Source organism: Musca autumnalis, unplaced genomic scaffold (assembly GCF_047663935.1).
Source record: "Musca autumnalis isolate F117 unplaced genomic scaffold, ASM4766393v1 scaffold_1, whole genome shotgun sequence".
Taxonomy (NCBI): Eukaryota; Metazoa; Arthropoda; class Insecta; order Diptera; family Muscidae; genus Musca; species Musca autumnalis.
Genome location: NW_027411644.1, coordinates 83,462,552 through 83,483,543, shown reverse-complemented (window position 1 = coordinate 83,483,543; position 20,992 = coordinate 83,462,552). Strand labels below are relative to the sequence as shown.

The 20,992-nt window shown below is 37.8% G+C and overlaps 1 protein-coding gene across 1 annotated transcript in view; it reads left to right on the top strand.

Moving 5' to 3' along the window:
• The window catches only part of Nmdar1 (glutamate ionotropic receptor NMDA type subunit 1), a 55,608-nt gene extending 37,540 nt beyond the window's left edge, over nt 1-18,068 (top strand). Inside the window, exons 4-14 of the mRNA XM_073983266.1 lie at nt 3-227; nt 297-499; nt 576-741; nt 813-918; nt 10,960-11,120; nt 11,191-11,407; nt 11,482-11,902; nt 15,445-15,873; nt 15,966-16,138; nt 16,560-16,813; nt 16,876-18,068. Of these exons, the coding sequence (XP_073839367.1) occupies nt 3-227; nt 297-499; nt 576-741; nt 813-918; nt 10,960-11,120; nt 11,191-11,407; nt 11,482-11,902; nt 15,445-15,873; nt 15,966-16,138; nt 16,560-16,813; nt 16,876-17,199 (2,679 nt within the window). The 3' untranslated portion in view covers nt 17,200-18,068. The remainder of the gene's footprint in view (nt 1-2; nt 228-296; nt 500-575; nt 742-812; nt 919-10,959; nt 11,121-11,190; nt 11,408-11,481; nt 11,903-15,444; nt 15,874-15,965; nt 16,139-16,559; nt 16,814-16,875) is intronic.
• Nucleotides 18,069-20,992: the final 2,924 nt, after the last annotated feature.

Sequence of the window (20,992 nt, the reverse complement as noted above, 5' to 3'; positions counted from 1 at the left end):
AGGTTTATGCTGTTGTTGTGTCACACGAATCCACCTCAGGTGACTTATCACCAGCTGCTGTCAGTTACACCAGTGGTTTCTTTCAAATACCTGTTATTGGCATCTCTTCGCGTGATGCTGCCTTCTCGGATAAAAATATTCATGTGTCCTTCTTGCGCACCGTACCGCCGTACTATCATCAGGCAGATGTGTGGTTGGAAATGTTAAATCATTTTGGTTATACAAAGGTAAGGAAGGGGGAGGCGGAGACGAAAGAGTGTAATGAAATAGACTCATGGGATATATTTTCATTTCAGGTTATTATTATACACAGTTCGGACACAGATGGTCGTGCCATATTGGGTCGATTCCAAACCACCTCACAGACCTATTACGATGACATTGATGTAAGGGCCACCGTGGAAATGATTGTGGAATTTGAACCAAAATTGGATAGTTTTGCGGAGCATTTAATTGAAATGAAAACGGCACAGAGTAGAGTGTATTTGCTCTACGCCAGGTAAGAAGGAACCAGTGACTCAAAGGAGAGAGAGAGAGAGTTACAAGATAACGTGTTTGTTTTGTTTTACTTCCAGCACCGAAGATGCCCAGGTGATATTCCGTGATGCTGCCACATATAACATGACCGAAGCTGGCCATGTATGGATTGTCACCGAACAGGCTTTGAGTTCTCCCAATACCCCGGATGGTGTTTTGGGTTTACAGCTGGAACATGTTAACAATGATCATTCTCATATTAAGGTGGGTCGGGTGTCTCTTTCAAAGTTTTATTTAAGTAATTAAAATTGTTTGATCTCTCTCACTTCCTTTAGGATTCTGTCTACGTTTTGGCCTCGGCCATCATTGAAATGCGTCAAAATGAAACCATTACAGAACCACCAAAGAACTGTGATGACCCTGGAGTTAATTGGGAATCAGGTAAGGAACGGAGAATAGGACATTATTTTGTTTTTCTACAAGAAGACCATAGACCAATGAATTTATAGACAGAGAAATCCTCTCAGTAAAATTCTCTCATTGAGTGAGAATTCAGTCAATTGACGAGATACTCAATTTTTAAAATGAAAATAACTATGCATTTTGAAACTATTTATGATGTGGCCGGATCTACATCCTCAAATAGAAAAATCAACAATATCTTGCAATTTACCCCAAAACAAAATGCAATTGAGGGAACACAGAGCATATTGAGTGTAAGGGCTACCGCTACAAAAAACAAGCACACTACAATTTCTCTGTCTATTCTTTTATTTGTCTATGAAGAAGTCCTCTTGGTCTTCTATAAGAAGAGTTTGTGATCTTCTACTTCTGGTCTTCTGAAATAATACTTTCTGGTCTTCTATAAGAAAGACTTCTGTTCTTCTATAAGAAGATCTTCTGGTCCTCTATATGATGATCTACTGGTCTGCAATAGGAAGACCTATTGGTCTACATAAGAATTTCTACTGGTCTTCTATACGAAGAAGAAGTAATACTGGTCCTCATGAAAATCTTCTGGTTTTCTATTGAAGACCTTATGGTCTTCTATGAGAAATTCATTTTTACTCTGTAAGAAGACCTTCTGGTTTTCTATAAGAACACCCTCTTGTTCTTTATAAGAAGATCTTTTTGCTCTTCTGGTCTTCTATAGGAAGACCTACTGGTCCTGTATAAAAATATCTACTGGTCTTCTATAACAGGACCTACTGGTCTTCTATAAGAAGACCAACTAACTGATTTTCCATAAGAACACCTTCTGGTCATCTGTAAAAGACCTTTTCGCCTACAATACGACCCACTGGTCTCCTATAAGAAGACCGTCTGGTCCACTTTTAGAATACCTTCTGGTTTTCATTTAGGATAACTGGTCTTTAGTAAGATGACCTACTGGTCTTCTATGTGAATACCTGCTAGTCTTCAGTAGAAAGAACTTCTGGTTTTCTATTGAGGAACTTCTGGTCTTCAATAAGAATACCTTGTAGTTCCCTATAAAAAGATCTTCCTGTTTTTTGCGAGAAAGACCTTCTGGTCTTCTATAAGGCGACCTTAGGGGCTTCTATAAGCAGAGCTTCAAATGTTCTAAAGGAGGACCATCTGGTCTTTAGAAAGACATTTTGTCTTTTAAGAAACATCTTCTGGTCTTCTATAAAAAGGCCTTAGGTTATTCTGTAAGAAATCGTCTGGTATTCTTTAAACATACCGTAGGGTTTTCTATGGGAAGATCTTCTGGTCTTCTGTAAGAAAACCTTCGGGTTTGTGTAAGACGATCTTCGGGCCATCTATAAGAAGACCTTCCTGTCGTCTGTAGAAGGTCTTCTGGTATTCTACTGTTCTTCTATAAGAATACCTGCCTGTCTCCAATAGGAAGACATTCGGGTCTTGTATAAGAAGACCTTCGGGTCGTCAATAAAAAGTCCTTCGGTCGTCTATAAGAAGACATTCGGGTCTTCTAGTATCAGTAGACCCTCCTGTCTTCAAAAGGAATACCTTCTGTTCTTCTATAAGAAGACCTTCATGGCTTCTTTAAGAAGTCCTTCGGGTTTTCTATAAAAACAACCTTCGGGGTTTCTATAAGAAGAGCTTCAAGTCTTATATAAGATGACCTTCGGGACTTCTATAAGAAGACCTTCGGGGCTTCTGCAAGAAGACTTTCGGGTTTTCTATAAGAAGACCTACTGTTTTTCTATAAGAAGACCTTCGAGTAGTCTATAAGAAGACCTTCGGGGCTTCTGCAAGAAGACTTTCGGGTTTTCTATAAGAAGACCTACTGTTTTTCTATAAGAAGACCTTCGAGTAGTCTATAAGAAGACCTTCCAGTCTTCTGTAAGAAGGCAGTCTCGTATTCTATAGAAAGAACGACCTTCTGGTATTTTATAAGAAGACCTTGTGGTCCTTTGTAAGAAGAACTTCTGGTCTTCTATAAGAAGACCTTCTATAGGAAGACCTTCGGGTTTTCTATACGAAAACCTTCGGGTTTTCTATAGGAAGACCTTCGGGTTTTCTATAAGAACAACTTCGGGTCGTCTATACGAAGACCTTCAAGTTTTCTGTAAGAAGGCATTCTCGTCTTCTATAGAAAGAAGGACCTTCTGGTATTTTATAAGAAGACCTTCAAGTCTTCTTTTAGAAGACCCTCTGGACTTCTAAATGAAGACCTTCTGGTCTCCTTTAAGAAGACCTTCTGGAATTCTAAATGAAGACTTTCTGGTCTCTTTAAGAAAACCTTCTGATCTTATAAATGATGACCTTCGGGTCCTCTGTAAGAAGAACTTCTGAAGACCTTCTGGCTTTCTATAAGAATACCTTCTGGTCTTCTTTAAGAAGACCTTCTGTTCTTCTTTAAGAAGACCTTCTGTTCTTCTATAAGAATACCTTCTGGTCTTCTATAAGAAGACTTTCTGGTCTTCTATAAGAAGACCTTTAGTCTTCTACAAAATAACTTCTAGTCTTCTATAAGAAGACCTTCTGGTCTTCTATAAGAATACCTTCTGGTCTTCTATAAGAAGACTTTCTGGTCTTCTATAGGAAGACCTTCTGGTCTTCTATAAGAAGACCTTCTTGTCTCTTATAAGTAGACCTTCTGGTCTTCTATAAGAAGACCTAGTCTTTTGTATATAAAAAACCTTCGGGTCGTATATGTATAAAAAGACCTTCCGGTTTTCTGCAGGAAAGACCTTCTGGTCCTCTATAAGAAGACCTTAAGGGCTTCTAGATTCTATAGAAAAGGCCTTCCAGTGTTCTAAAGGAGGGCCATCTGGTCTTTAGAAAGACCTTTTGTCTTCTAAGAAACATCTTCTGGTCTTCTATAAGAAGACCTTAGGGTATTCTGTACGAATTCTTTAAGAAAACCTTCGGGTTTTCTATGGGAAGATCTTCTGGTCTTCTATAAGAAGACCTTCGGGTTTTCTGTAAGAGGACCTTCCTGCCGTCTATAGAAAGATCATCTGGTATTCTACTGGTTTTCTATAAAAAAGACCTACTTGTGTGCTACAAGAAGACCTACTATTATCCTGTAAGAAGACCTGTCTTCAATAAGAAGATATTCGGGTCGTCGTCTATAAGAAGACCTTCGGTCGTCTTCGGCTCTTCTATAAGTAGACCTTCCTGTCTTCTAACGGAATACCTTGTGTTCTTTTATAAGAAGACCTTCTGGGCTTCTATAAAAAGAAGTTCTGGGCTTCTATAATGAAACTTTCGGGGCTTCTATAAGAAGATCTTCGGGTCTTCTATAAGAAGACCTTCGGGTTTTCTATAAAAAGTCCTTCGTGTTTTCTATAAGAAGAGCTTCTGAACTTCTTCAAGAAGACCTTCGGGTTTTCTATAAGAAAATCCTTTTGGTCTTTTATAAAACAGACCTCCTGGTCTTCTATACGAACACCTTCTAGTTTTCTCTAAGAAGGCGTTCTCGTCGTCTATAGAAAGAACGACCTTCTGGTCTTCTATAAGTAGACCTTCTGGTCTTCTTTAAGAAGACCTTCTGATCTTCTAAATGAAGACCTTCTTGTCTTCTGTAAGATGATCTTTCGCAAGTTCTGGTTTTCTATTAGATCTTGTGTAAACCTACTATAGGAAGGCCAACTGGTCCTCGATAATAAAATCTCCAGTCTTTTGTAAATAGACCTTTCTAAAAGAAGTCTTCATGGTTCTTCTATAAAAAAATATCCTATACCATTAGACAAGATATCTTTACTCAGATAAGCCTGTACGTGGAAGAACCTTTATGGGTGCCTTTCAAATGTACATGATCCCCTCGGAGATTCAAAAGACCATTTAGGTATGCCTTCTATACTCGGAAGACCCTCTGGAGAAGACCACGTCTTCTATATACAGATTACTCTTGAAATACCTTTAATGACATAAGACCTTATATAGGTGTCTTCGGTACAATGTAGAAGACCCTTTAGAATAGTCTTCTATATACAAAAAAACGCTTTAAAGATTATAAGACCATTGTCGTGTGTCTCAAATACCCGAAGGATTAGAAGACCATTGTTCTTTACAGAGAAGAACTGTTGAGAGGATCTTCCATATATATACAAAAATTTAGGAACTTCCTCTATGCCTTTAAGACTCCCTGTCAAGGTAAAAAATCTTGTACAGGGGGGGCGTCCATGCACAGAAAACCGTTGAAAGGATCTTCTTACACTGAAGGCCCTTTAGTGGAGCTTCTATAGATAGAAGATCCTGCGTAGCGGTCCTCTGTGCGTAGAATAATTCCTTAAAGGAGTCTTTTGTACACAAAATACACTTTAAAGGGGTATTCTAAACCAGGAAAGGACTTTGGAAATTTAGAAAATCATTGAGGAAATCATTCTATATACGGAAAGCCCTCTTGAAAGTTAGAGGGGTTTTCCTAACATGAAGACCTATTATAATTCTTCTGTACATAGAAGTTACTTTAGTGAGGTATTTTGTGCATAGAAGGCCCTTCAGAAGGGCTGTTTGTGTGTATAAGACCTTTTAGGAGGTTCTACTATACATACAAAGCTTATTACAGAGGTCTTTTACACCAAGAATACTTTTTTTAGGGTCTACGACACATTTAAGTTCGGAATATTCTGTTATAATAATAGATCCCTATGTTCGAGTAGACGTGTGTTTTTAGTCCAGCTGATCATTTTGTTAATTCTGCTATAAAAGATCATTGTAAACAAAACAAACTGCATTTATTGAAGTGTCCGTCTTATAAGAAAATTATTGAAATAAAAAAAAAACTGAAATTGGTGAATTTTATTCAGTTTTAAATTTTCTTTGACATCAAGTCTGGATTGCCGTTGTTGCATAAGTTGTGCTGTATTGCTGTTGTTGCTTTGAGCGGTAATTGCCTGTTGCTGTTTCTTGTTTTGGTGCTGCTTATTGCTTTTGTTAATATGCCTGCCTCAAAAAATGTTAAATGCAAGGTTTGCAATCATTCATTTACTAAGACGCAGGGTAGTGTGGAGTGCAGAGTCTGTGTCGGTTGGTTCCATGCAGCGTGTGCCCAGATCGATGAAAAGAATCTTAATGTTTTAAGAAACGAAAAATCGTTTGCATATATATGTTCTTCTTGTGAGCCCAATCTAAGGAATAAAACAACAAATGATGGTGTCCTTAAGAAGATTGATAGTTTGACAGATGAATTTCGGAATTTTATGCGAAATAGTCAGGCAGAGCAAAATCGTATTGCGACGGTGTTGGATGAAATGAAGAAGGAAATGAGCTTGTGTATGGTGGAGATGAAAGAAGATATCAAGAAATGCAGTGACAATGTCCATCGGGTTGAAGTGACTACCACTACTAAATTTGCTGATCTTGATAAAGAAGACAACATATTACATAGAAGGTTAAATCGATCAGATATACTCATTGGGGGACTGCCTGAAGGCTTGGATGACCTGGAAGCACCTATAATAGCTTTGGGCAATTTTTATAATGTTCCAATTTCTAGTCCGGATATAAATCAAGTATGTTATATAAATCGAAGGAAGCAAATTTTGGTTAAATTCAATAAGGTGTTGAAACGTGACGCCCTTATGAGAGAGTATTATAAGACTCGCAATTTAAAGGTTTCTGATTTATTGAGTGGTGAAAATCTGAATGCTCGTGTGTATCTTAATGATCATTATTCACCCGCGGCTGCAAATTTGAACTTTGTTTGCAAAAAGCTACGTCGATTGAATGTGGTAAAGAAATTTAAAATCTTAAATACCGACAATCTTAGAGCCTGGCTCTTATTTCCTGATGGAAGAGATGACACGTATAATGCTAGTCAGTGTGCTGCACTTCTTCGCGATGCTGAAGCAGTATAAATTTCAATCCTAGCTTTTCGAACTTTATTATTGCTTATCGAATTCTAAATATCTAATTGCTTGCTAATATTTTATATTATCTATTGAGTATAACGGAATTTCAAATTTTTGATCTCTTTTATTTTGTTTAATCTAATTGTTTTTTTTTTATTCTTGCTTTGATCAGCTGTACTGAGTTGGAGATATTATTATTGAATTGTATAATGGTTCATGATAATAAAACATTCATGATTTATTATATTTGGTTCCCCACTGTCTCCTCTTTCCTCGTTTTTGATGTCTTTTAATGACAATCTTGGGCCAGTGATAAGCAGCAACATGTACATTAGCTCAGTTTTGCATCCTTATTATGACAAGCTCAATATTGCTCACTTAAATTGTCGGAGTATAAGACCATCTTCGAATTCTATTAAATTTCATGAACTTAAATCAATTATATGTGGTTCAGGATTGAATATTCTTGCAGTCTCGGAAACCTGGCTCAAGCCTAATGTCTCAAGTCGTGCTATAGATATACCTGGGTATAGACTTGTGAGGAATGATCGCAGAAACTCGAGAGGTGGTGGTGTTGGTATGTACATTTTACGAGGAATTAAGTATAAAATTGTTTTTAAATTGTCAGTGTTGGGAAAATGTGAGACGATGTTTATTGAAATACTTTCCGGTGCTGCTAAGATTTTGGTAGGTGTTGTGTATTTACCTCCTCCTGGAGACTTTTCTAATCTGCTTATGTCATATTCAGAGGTGGTTATAGTTGGTGACTTCAATTCCAATTTGTTTGACCCCCATAAGGCTTCCTCTGTCCGCTCATCGTGTTTCAGGCTAAATTTATCAATACTACATAATTGCAAACCTACTCACTTTGCCGTTTCTCATAGCTCTTCTTCTTTGATCGATTTTTTCTTTGTCAGTGATCCATGTACTGTCCTTGTCTGTGATCAAGCGATTTGCCCATCTATATCTGATCATGTACTTATTTTTGCCGCTATTGATCTCTGCTTTAATACTTACACAGACTTTTTTGAATATCGCGATTATGCAAATATGGACTGGGATAGATTCTTCTCCTCTTTAACGGCTTTTGACGTTGATATGCTTGAGACCGTTGATAGTGACGAAAAGTGCTCTGCGATATCTTCTTTTATATTGGATTTATTCGAGTCAGTTCCTACTGTGCGCAGAAAAGTTCGATCTGATGAAAATTGGATAAATGTGAATCAAATCACCTTGGCCCGATCGCTTCGTGACCTGGCCTTTAAAGCCTACCAACAAAATAAGAGTCGTGAAAACTGGAAAATATACTGTAAGTACAGAAACAAAGCTAAGTCTGCAATTAGACGCGAGCGAAGGAGGTATTACTCTAGAAAATTTAATACTATGGGTTCTACTGCTCTTTGGCGCTTCCTTAGAGAATCAGGATGTACTAGTGGCGATGAGACATTGTTTAATTTTAATGTTGATGTCGTTAATAGATCATTTGTTTCAAATAACTCACTTGATTGTGATATTGATTTCCAAACATGGGATGAATTGGATAATGCCTTTTCTTTTAGGTGCGTTTATATTGATGATGTTGTTTCTGCATTAAGCAAAATTAAATCTAAATCCATAGGTGTTGATGGAATACCTGTGGATTTTTTAAAACTAATTTTTCCATATATTTCTGATATGATTCTAGATTTGATCAACTCTATTTTGACATCATCGGTTTATCCGAACCTATGGAAAAAATCTCGTGTTGTTCCAATTCCTAAATGTCATAATGTAAACAGTCCTGATGATCTTAGACCCATTTCAATTCTCCCGGTGCTGTCTAAACTTTGTGAGCATATAATGAAGGATCAAATTTTGGCTCATGTAAGTGAACGCATATATAGTGGTCAGTTCGCTTTTCGAAAAAATCATAGTACTACTAGTTTACTGCTGTATTTGACGGATATGATTAGAAACGAAGCAAATAGTAACAATAACAGTGTAGTTATATCATTAGATTTAGCCAAAGCGTTCAATACTATTGAACATCAGCTGTTAATCATGAAGCTTAAGAATGAGTTCAATTTTTCGGCTACTACCTGTAAACTTGTTGCATCTTATTTGCGTGACAGAACACAATTCGTTTGTATAAATGGTAAATCTTCTGGGACTCTTGCTGTTAGATGCGGTGTACCACAGGGCTCTGTGTTAGGTCCTTTATTCTTCATTTTGTACATGAATAGTTTGAATGATTGTTTCCTCGGTGGGTGTTGTGTCCCGCTCTTATTTGCTGATGATGTTTATCTCGTTTTTAATGATAATAGACTCTCTTCAAGTGAGTTTGAGCGTGATATAAATCATAGTCTTGCTCTATTTCAGCAGTGGTCCTTAGATAACTGTCTCGCTGTAAATCATATGAAGACGAAAGCTATAAGATTTGGAAGTCAGGCATATGATTATGATATCTTTATTAACCAGAATCGAATTGAATTTGTCAATTGTCATAAAATTTTGGGTGTTTTTGTGGATGACAAATTGTCTTTTGATACCCATATTGATTTTATACACCGGAAAGTATGTGGTATTTTGCGTCGGTTATATTCCGCTAATGTATTTCTTCCTGTATGGGTTAAAAGGAGATTGGCATATGCTCTTCTTATGCCTCAGATTAACTATGGTTTAGAGGTCGTATCTGGCACTATAGACCGGGTGTTCTCGAAACTACAGCGGGTAGTTAACTGTATTGCTCGTTTCGTGTTTGGTATTAGAAGACATGAACATATCTCTAGTTATGTCAAGCTTTTTCTAGGGGTTGACTTTGAAATATTTGTATCCGTGAGGATTTTATGCTCGTTTTATAAAGTAATTAAAACTGGAGTACCTCATCTATTATCGAGTATGTTCAGATTTTCTATATTTACAAGATCTACTCAGATATCTATACCCAGAATATATAATACTATGTTTGAGAACTCTTTTTTAATACGTGTTGCACGAATGTGGAACTATTTGCCTCTAGAGCTCAGAATATTCTCTCATACCAATAATGCCTTTCGGGTAAAGGTTTTAAATCATTTTTGTAGTTTGGAAACTAATATTGGTTAAGATTGTACATAATTACCTTGGGCTTGATTCCAATTCCAATCTGTTACGTTTTTTTGGTAATGCCTTTGCGTATTTGTTGGTTTTTTTGAGTTTATTATTTTACGAATGTATAAGGTGGCAATTATTTACATGCGACTTAGTTGTTTATCATGGCTTTGACTTCATATTTCTTGTTTTTCGTAGTTACGGCTGGGGAGCCAATTATATCAATTATATCAATTATATACATAAATTATATTAGCTAGTAGAGTTTAAGTATTTTTAGTTTTAGTTCTACTTAGACATTTTTTTTTGTTTTTGTTAATACTATTTATTGGCCTTGGAGGCTTCAGTATTAAGAAATGGAATTATAAATAAATAAATAAATAAATAAATAAATATAAAATCCTTTAGAAAGTTCTTCTGTACAAAGAATGGTCTTTAGAAAGGATTTTCTGTACATTTAGAAGGGAGTTCTGAACACAGTAAACCCTTTAAGTAGGTCTTTTGGGCTTAGAAGACCCATTTGAGGGATATTCTGTACATAGAAGACTCTTGAGAGGGGTTTTCAATATACAGAAAACTCTTGGAGGTTTATATACGATCCATAGGATACCCTTTGGAGACGTCTTTGGATATAAAAATGCCTTTAGTAGAGTCTTCTATAGTAAAAGACCCTGTATATAGGGCTCATATATACAGAAGAACCTGTAAAGGTGTCTTCACTAGGTAGAAGTCTCATTAGAATCGTCCTCTCTGCATAGAAGACCTTTGAAAGGAAGTCCTATATACAAAAATTGCTCTTTAAAAGGGTCTACGACACATAGGAGGAGTCTTCTGCACATATAGAATCCTTTAGAGTGATTTTCAGTACATGGAAGACCGTTAAGAGGAGTGTTTTATAAAAATAATACTCTACGAAGGGTATGGGAGATCCTTTAGAGAGGACTTCTGTACATATGTATAAACTTTAAGGCATCCCTCAAACCATAGATAATTTCGGCTTTACAATGAATAGAAGGATCTACTGTACCTCGAGGGGTGTTGTATGCAGAAGGGTTGTTGAAGGACACGAATGTTGATTTTTTTTTACAATTACCATCACATCATTAATCACAAATGATTCTCTTTTTAGGTAAACGCCTTTTCCATTATTTGAAAACCCGCAATATAACCGGTGAAACTGGCCAAGTGGCATTCGATGACAATGGAGATCGTATCTATGCGGGTTATAAGGTCATCAATATGAGACCCAAACAGAAACGGCAAATTGTGGGCGAATTCTATTATGATCCGGTAAGGAGAAGACGAAGAAAAAACTCCCACAATTTCTCAAAAAATTTCTAATAAATTATTCCACCCTTAGGCCAAGGCCACAATGCGTTTGCACATCAACGATAGCCTCATCATTTGGCCTGGTAGGCAGCGTAAAAAACCAGAGGGCATCATGATACCCACACATCTGAAGGTGTTGACCATTGAAGAGAAACCATTTGTCTATGTGAGACGTTTGACAGATGATGAGGTGACGTGTGTGGATGATGAGGTTCCCTGTCCACTGTTTAATAATTCCAATGGAGTGGGTAAGTCGGAAGTGGCTTAGGTTAAAGGTTTATTTTCCAATTATTAATGGAGAAATATTTTCCCTTTCCCCCAGAAAACGACTACTGCTGCCGTGGCTATTGCATTGATCTCCTCAAAGCCCTATCGCAACGCATTAACTTCACCTATGAACTGGGTCTGTCCCCCGATGGACAATTTGGCCATTACATCCTCAAGAATTCAACCACCGGCACACTACCTTCATCACCGCCGAAAAAAGAATGGACTGGCCTTATTGGAGAACTGGTTAATGAACGGGCCGACATGATTGTTGCACCACTGACCATTAATCCAGAGCGTGCCGAATATATTGAATTTTCGAAACCTTTCAAATATCAAGGCATTACAATACTCGAAAAGAAACCATCCCGATCGAGTACTTTAGTGTCTTTCCTACAACCGTTCAGTAACACGCTGTGGATATTGGTAGTGGTGTCAGTGCATGTGGTTGCCTTGGTATTATATCTGTTGGATAGGTAAGTTGAGGGACATTGTGGGAGGAGAAGAAGTGCAATGCTGATAATTGCAATAAAGCATGGTTTAAAAGATTATCCCCGTATATCACAAGTCCTACCCTTGGAAGTTATTCTTGAGCAGGGTTCGGGAAGAAAAATAAACAGAAAAAACACAAATGAACCTCTAGGGAGTCCTCTATATATACGTAAGGCACTTCAGAGATGTCTGTAGAGACAGTTTTTGTGGCCCGAAGACCTTTATATAAGAACAACACTTCGTAGACGTATATTTTCAGAGGGTCCTCCATATATGGTAGATCCTTTATAAAGCACTTCAGAACTCAAACGACCCTTTAGTAGGGTCTTATATACAAAGAAGACCCTTCAGAGGGGTTTTCTAATCACAGAAGACCCTTTAAAGGGATCTTCTATACATAGAAACCCCTCAAGAGGGATCATCTATATACAGAAGAATATTTAATATACAGAAAATCTTTTTACGACATTTTATGAGGATCTTCAATATGCCGAATAAGACCTTTTAGAAGGTCCTTCTACACTTAAATGACACCCTAGAAGCGTCTTATGTACACAGAAGGCTCTTTAGGGTGTTTCTATAACCAGAAGATACCGTACAGGGCTCTTATATCTCTCTAAAGGGTTCTTCTATACACAGAAGACCGCTTAGATGCCTCTTCTATACACAGAAGACTGCTTAGAGGGCTCTTCTATACACAGAAGACCCCTTAGAGGGTTCTACTATACACATAAGAACCCATAGAGTGCTCTTCTATACACAGAAGACCCCTTAGAGGATTCTACTATACACAGAAGAACGCATAGAGGGCTCTTCTATACACAGAAGACCACTTAGGGGGCTCTGTTATACACAGAAGACCCCTTAGGGGGGCTCAACTATACACAGAAGGCCCCTTAGGGGGCTCTGCTATACACAAGAGACCCCTTAGAGGGTTCTTTAATACACAGGACACCCCTTAGAGGGTTCTTCTATACACAGAAGACCGCTTAGATGCCTCTTCCATACACAGAAGACCGCTTAGAGGGCTCTATACGCAGAAGACCACTTAGAGGGCTCTTCTATACACAGAAGACCCCTTAGAGGGCTCTTCTGTACACAGAAGATCTCTTACAGGGCTCTGTTACACAGAGAAGACCACTTAGAGGGTTCTTCTATACACAGAAGACCCCTTGGCGGTTCTTTAATACACAGAAGACCCCCTAGAGGGTTCTTCTATACACAGAAGACACTTTAGAGGGCTCTTCTATACACAGAAGACCGCTTAGATGCCCGCTTAGAGGGCTCTTCTATACACAGAAGACCCCTTGGGGGGCTCAACTATACACAGAAGACCCCTTAGGGGGCTCTGCTATACACAGAAGACCCCTTAGCGGGTTCTTTAATACACAGGAGACCCCTTAGAGGGTTCTTTAATACACAGGAGACCCCTTAGAGGGTTCTGCTATACACAGAAGACACCTTAGAGGGCTCTTCTATACACAGAAGACATCTTAGAGGGATCTTCTATACACAGAAGACCGCTTAGATGCCTCTTCTATACACAGAAGACCGCTTAGAGGGCTCTTCTATACACAGAAGACCCCTTAGAGGGTTCTACTATACACATAAGAACCCATAGAGTGCTCTTCTATACACAGAAGACCTCTTAGAGGGTTCTACTATACACAGAAGACCACTTAGGGGGCTCTGTTATACACAGAAGGCCCCTTAGGGGGCTCTGCTATACACAGGAGACCCCTTAGAGGGTTCTTTAATACACAGGACACCCCTTAGAGGGTTCTTCTATACACAGAAGACCGCTTAGATGCCTCTTCCATACACAGAAGACCGCTTAGAGGGCTCTATACGCAGAAGACCACTTAGAGGGCTCTTCTATACACAGAAGACCCCTTAGAGGGCTCTTCTGTACACAGAAGATCTCTTACAGGGCTCTGTTACACAGAGAAGACCACTTAGAGGGTTCTTCTATACACAGAAGACCGCTTAGAGGGCTCTTCTATACGCAGAAGACCACTTAGAGGGCTCTTCTATACACAGAAGACCCCTTAGAGGGCTCTTCTGTACACAGAAGATCTCTTACAGGGCTCTGTTACACAGAGAAGACCACTTAGAGGGTTCTTCTATACACAGAAGACCGCTTAGATGCCTCTTCTATACACAGAAGGCCGCTTAGAGGGCTCTTCTATACACAGAAGACCCCTTAGAGGGTTCTACTATACACATAAGAACCCATAGAGTGCTCTTCTATACACAGAAGACCCCTTAGAGGGTTCTACTATACACAGAAAAACGCATAGAGGGCTCTTCTATACACAGAAGACCACTTAGGGGGCTCTGTTATACACAGAAGACCCCTTAGGGGGGCTCAACTATACACAAAAGGCCCCTTAGGGGGCTCTGCTATACACAGGAGACCCCTTAGAGGGCTCTTCTGTACACAGAAGATCTCTTACAGGGCTCTGTTACACAGAGAAGACCACTTAGAGGGTTCTTCTATACACAGAAGACCGCTTAGAGGGCTCTTCTATACGCAGAAGACCACTTAGAGGGCTCTTCTATACACAGAAGACCCCTTAGAGGGCTCTTCTGTACACAGAAGATCTCTTCTATACACAGAAGACCACTTAGGGGGCTCTGTTATACACAGAAGACCCCTTAGGGGGCTCAACTATACACAGAAGACCCCTTAGGGGGCTCTGCTATACACAGAAGACCCCTTAGCGGGTTCTTTAATACACAGGAGACCCCTTAGAGGGTTCTTCTATACACAGAAGACACCTTAGAGGGCTCTTCTATACACAGAAGACATCTTAGAGGGCTCTTCTATACACAGAAGACCGCTTAGATGCCTCTTCTATACACAAAAGACCGCTTAGAGGGCTCTTCTATACACAGAACACCGCTTAGAGGGCTCTTCTATACACAGAAGACCCCTTAGGGGGCTCTGCTATACACAGAAGACCCCTTAGGGGGCTCTTCTACACACAGAAGGCCGCTTAGAGGGCTCCTCTACACATATAAACCCACAGTATACCTTTTCATACAAATTGACTCTATAGAGGAGACTTCTATAGAAATAAGGTCCTTGGGAGGGATATTCTATATATAGAAGACACTTCGAAGTGGTCTTCCAAACATAGAATACCCTTTAAATAACCTTTGAAGGGTCTTCTTGGCAAAGAAGACCTTCTACAGAAGTTTCCTATGATCAGAAGACCCTTAAGCAATCTTCCCTGCTACCGAACCCTGTTCTTGATTTTATTTAACAACCATATTTTTTCTGAGTATATTTCTCCCCCTCTCTCTCTTTCTCTTTGCAATAAAATAACTAACAACAAATTCTCTTTTTTATGTAAATTACTAACAAAACTGGGCATGCAATTTTTTTCTAAGAGACACATTTTTTAATATTTTTTCTCAATTTTTAGCACTTTTTATAGATTTCAAAAAAGTTTTCAAATCTTCCAAATCTTTGTACTAATCATTTGCTCATTTGTATATCTCTCTTCTCATTTTTTTACAGATTCTCACCATTTGGCCGCTTTAAGCTATCTCACGTTGACAGTCACGAAGAGAAAGCTTTAAATCTCAGTTCAGCCATTTGGTTTGCCTGGGGTGTTCTTTTGAACAGTGGCATTGGTGAGGGTACACCGCGTAGTTTTTCCGCCAGGGTATTGGGTATGGTTTGGGCTGGGTTTGCCATGATCATTGTTGCCTCGTATACTGCTAACTTGGCGGCTTTCCTTGTGTTGGAACGTCCCAAAACAAAATTGAGTGGTATAAATGATGCCAGGCTTCGCAATACCATGGAGAATTTGACATGTGCCACAGTTAAGGGATCATCGGTGGATATGTATTTTCGTCGCCAGGTAGAGCTGTCGAATATGTATCGTACCATGGAGGCGAATAATTACGATACTGCAGAGCAGGCTATTGAGGATGTTAAGAAGGGGTAGGGATAACTAATTTTTTGAGATGATTTATTTAATTGATTTCTCTTGTTTTCTCTCTCTCTCTCTTTCTCTTTCTTTACTCTATTATTAGCAAATTAATGGCCTTTATTTGGGACTCCTCCCGTTTGGAATATGAAGCCTCAAAAGACTGTGAATTGGTCACAGCTGGAGAGTTATTTGGCCGTAGCGGTTATGGCATTGGTTTGCAGAAAGGATCACCATGGACAGATGCGGTGACACTGACAATTCTAGAGTTTCATGAGAGTAAGTATTGGAGAAGGGGTTCTATAACTTCACGAAGAGAAGGAATGTGATAAGAGCAATCATATATACAAATTTCGCGATCAATGTAGGAAATGGTTACTATGTCAAAATATACGCGAAAAACATTATCTAACTGTGAACAGGACAATAGTCTCTATCTTCGGTATAAATTTCAAAATGACTCTTAACGAAAGTGTTGTCCGATTAGATGTTCTTGGAACTTGAAATGTTTTTAAAAGTTTTGGATACCAAATTAGATATTTTTCGAGGATAGGTTGGCTCCGATAACAAAATAACTAAGTCCTGTATTTCAATTTCTATCGTTTTCAGTTGTTACAGAATTGGCGCCCGAGCAGCGGACTTAAATTACAAAAGTGGAGGTTTTGATATTAACCAATTTTCTTTCTTTTTCCTCTTTTAGGTGGTTTCATGGAGGCCCTTGACAAGGCGTGGATATTCCACGGTAATGCCCAGCAATGTGAACAATTTGAGAAAACCCCCAACACGCTGGGTCTGAAGAATATGGCAGGTGTGTTCATACTGGTGGCAGCTGGCGTGGCCATAGGTGTGGGCCTCATCATAATTGAAGTGATTTATAAAAAGCATCAGGTGAAGAAGCAAAAACGCCTGGATATAGCGCGACATGCTGCAGCCAAGTGGAGAGGAACCATAGAGGTAAAAACATATTTTTATGTTGGTTATAATTTGTTAATAGCATTGATTGTTATCTTCCTTAGAAACGCAAAACCATACGCACCTCGCTGGCCATGCAGCGCCAATATAATGTGGGTCTCAACGCAAATCCGGGGACAATTAGCTATACGGTCGATAAGCGGCGTTATCATCGTTTGGGTGGTGGTTCTCGTGTGCCCGAAAAAGCCTGGATCGGTGATAATAATGATGTGTTGCGAAATCGCCGCTATTTAGATCCCGCTTTCAAACCAAAACATTCACCAAAAGTCCATGGGCCAATGTTGGGAAAAATTAAACATACGGGAAATCTGATGCCACCAAAGTATTCGCCCGGCTATACAAGTGATGTTTCACATTTGGTAGTTTAAGCAGAGAGCTACAGAAAGAGATTGAGATGAATCCAAATGGATAATTGTTATTGTTTTTGTAGCACAGTTTTTATAAATGTAAGATTTTTATTTGAAAATGAAATTTAGTTTATTTAAAATCACACTACAACATGCAAGTTTGTTCGGAGGAAGCAGACAATTCTAAAAAATTCTTAAATAAGACTTCTTTATAAATGATTTCATCCCGATTCATATTATCTCAATAATATTGGACCCACATTATATCGCCAAGTTCGAACGGCACATCTTAAAGAACCACTAGTTGAGAAGTTTTACATGGCTGAAATATGTAATCAAGAAATGTCTCCTACATTACGCTGGCCTGAGGATTGAATCCGGACATTCAGCGTGCAAGGCGTTGCACTACGGTGACGCCCATACTTACATATTTGTCCATTTATTTTTGTCACCCGTTTTTTGTTTTGTGTATTTTTCTCAATATTTGCATCATCTTTTCGCTCAACTTCTTCTTCAATATCGGTCCGAATTCATAACGAAGTATCGATAGAAACATTAGATTTCCTTTCAAGGTCTCAGGCCGAAATCATATCAACCTCTTTATACAATTTTCGTACACAATTTGGTCCAATTTTGGATCCTTAACCACAAGCAGCATCATCTGTATGTGTAATATATCAAATTGCTATATGTTTTCCCCCGTGAAATAGTGTTAGTGTGCCCACCACTGATTCAAAATATCAATCGACATTCCTTAGCTTTTTATTGTTAATTTTTGTAATATTTAATAATAAAAAATTTTAGAATTAAGTGAGAAATCAAAATCCAAATGAAAGTTAACAAATTCAATGTGAAAAAAGTTCAAATAAATGCTTCTAGTGTGAATTGAATTGAGATGAAGTTTCATTTTGAGGTTATCATTGCAGGTCATAGCATTCAACGAATAATAACCTTCCTCAAAGCTAATCTCTAAAAATACCTTAGACGAAAATTAAATGGAAATTACGTTACAAACCTACCCTGTTGCAACTTTCTTACATTTAAATGGCGCCCAACGTGGGTCCGAACACTATATAACATAAAGACAGAGCTAGACATTAGAATTGAAGGAAGAACAATAATGATAATCGCCCAACACCAGAAGATCCAAAGTGTTGTTAACGGAGAAAGGACAAAGAGACTCCCCGAGCGCCCGACAAGACCGTGAGTGATACTGGATGTGTACAAGTGTGGATCACTTACATGAAGAGACGAGAAATCTGTCATTAAGACAACATACTGTGTTGCTTGCGAGATAGTTCTTACTGGCCTGTTATTTGCCTAGTCACCCTAAGGAAGTCAGACGCTGCCGTCCAGACATCCAAGACATAATTTCAACTACGTTAACATATTAGGTCTGTACGATAACTTTCCCAGCAATAATTACGCAGCAACTTCTCTCAGTGAATTTCACTCTCTCAAGCAAGAAAAATTGCAGAAAGTTATCGCACAACATTTTGTAAGAATTTGCAAGAAAGTCCGCAGTTTCCGAAAATGTATGAAAATTGTTTTTGTTTCTTTTGATATTTTAAACCAAATTGAACAAAAACATATATTTAAAAATTGCATTTTACTTATTTAAAGCAGTAATCATACAAAGACAATTTTTCAATTTCAATTTATTTCATCCATATATACAATTTTCTTACAAAGTAAAAATATGTTTACATTAATGGGGTTTATCTACTAAAAGGATATTGCAACAAATATATATATATTTATAGTTAACAAGTGGTTGTGATTATATAATAATGATACAATTACAAGGCAAAAAGGATGTAAAAAACCTTAAATGTGATTTGTAAATATTTCAAAATATTCCAGGAAACAATTGATTATTAATGGGTTGTCCTGAAGACAATCCATAATAAATTCAACGTTTCCAAATTGATAATTTCCGTTTTTATAATTGTGTTAAATAAATGTTATTCTTTACATTCCCTTATTAGCGAATAAGAGGAGTTATTAATTCTTTCGAAAAAGTTGTCATTAATTCTTTTAATGAAGTCTCTAATTAACTCGTATCCTGTTTCTTCATGAAGACGTGATGTGGGATAACGCCAGTGTTTTTGAAAAATCATCTTAAGACATTTGTTTTGCACTATCTGCATATGTTTCAGGTGGGAATTTGCTGCTCGATACCAAACTGGTGATGCATATGTAAGGCTGGGTCTGATAATGCATTTAAATATCAGATTCTTATTTTGCATGCTTAAAAATGACCGCCTATTTAAAAATGGCCATAATGCACGAAATGATTTAACCGCTTTCTCACAGGCAGTTTGTATATGAGTTTTAAATAGGAGCTTTAGATCTAGAATTACTCCAAGATATTTTACGTTGTGTTGGAAGCATATTTCATTCCCTTCGAACTGTATTTGCCTTAAAGGTAGTCTCTTTGGAGATTTGTTGTAAGGGAAAATGATGCACTGAGTTTTGTTGTGGTTTATTTTAATCTTCCATTTTTTGAAGTAATTGTTGCAAGCATTGAGATTTCTTTCAATTTTCTTTATCAAGGCTTTGGTCAATTTACTTGAAGAGATGAGTGCTGTATCATCGGCGTAATAAGCAACATCTGATTCTCTATGTGGAATAAAATCCGATGTAAAAATAGAATACAACATTGGAGATAAGATGGACCCTTGAGGAAGCCCCGAAGGTATATTTTTGAAGGCAGAAAATTTATTTTTAATGACAACTTGAAATTCACGATTTTCTAGGAAACTTGATATAATATTGCACAAATATCTTGGCATGTTACTGCATACAAGCTTATGTATCAGACCGTTATGCCAAACAGTATCAAAGGCCTTTTCTATGTCTAAAAGTATAAGGCCTGTTGATTTTTTTAAAGTCCTGTTAGTACAAATTTTATTTTTGATGCGAGCAACTTGATGAACCGTGCTATGATCTTTTTTGAATCCAAATTGTTCTTCAGGGATTATGTTATGCTGGTATGCAAACTCTTCGATTCTTGAATGTATTAGTCTCTCAAAAACTTTTCCCAGATTACTGAGGAGACTAATTGGCCTATAGCTACATGGACTGCTTACTGGTTTGTTCGGCTTATGGATTGGTATAACTTTTGCTTTTTTAAACGACGTTGGAAAGTAATTTAAATAAATACAACTATTAAATATTCGAGTCAAAACTTCCACAGCCTTTGCAGGAAGATTTTTGAGTAATATATTTGGGATGTTGTCAATACCTGGTGCTTTTGATGCTTTTAACCCCTTTAAGACGGAAGATACTTCATCTGTTGTAACTAAAACTGCATTTTCAATATGTGGACCCTTTCTCTTAAGATTAAGAACAGTAGAGTTTACTGTGTCATCTATTGCATTTCTATAATTTAGAGCAAGTTTGTGAGATTCAGCAAATGTATTTGCTAGAATTTCACACTTCTCTTCATCAGATACAAAGGTTCTGCTACCAACTTTGAGAATTGGTATTTCTTGTCTTTTCTTACCCCTTAGAGCGCGGCTTATTCTCCAGAATTTTTTATCGCCTGGTTTCATATTTTCCAAAAGTTTTGACCACATGTTGTTTTTTAGTAAATATATTTTTTTGTCTATGATTTTATTCAAAAATTGTATAGATTGATTGTACAAGGAGTAATGTGGTTCGGTATTGGTTCTTTGCTGTTTTCTTTTTAATATTCGTCTCTGGCGAATAAAATGCATAATATCATTGGGTAATGATGTAGAGCGTGATGTTATAGCTGTAGGAGTGGATTGATTTCTAGCATTGAAAATCAGATCAGTAAATTTTGATA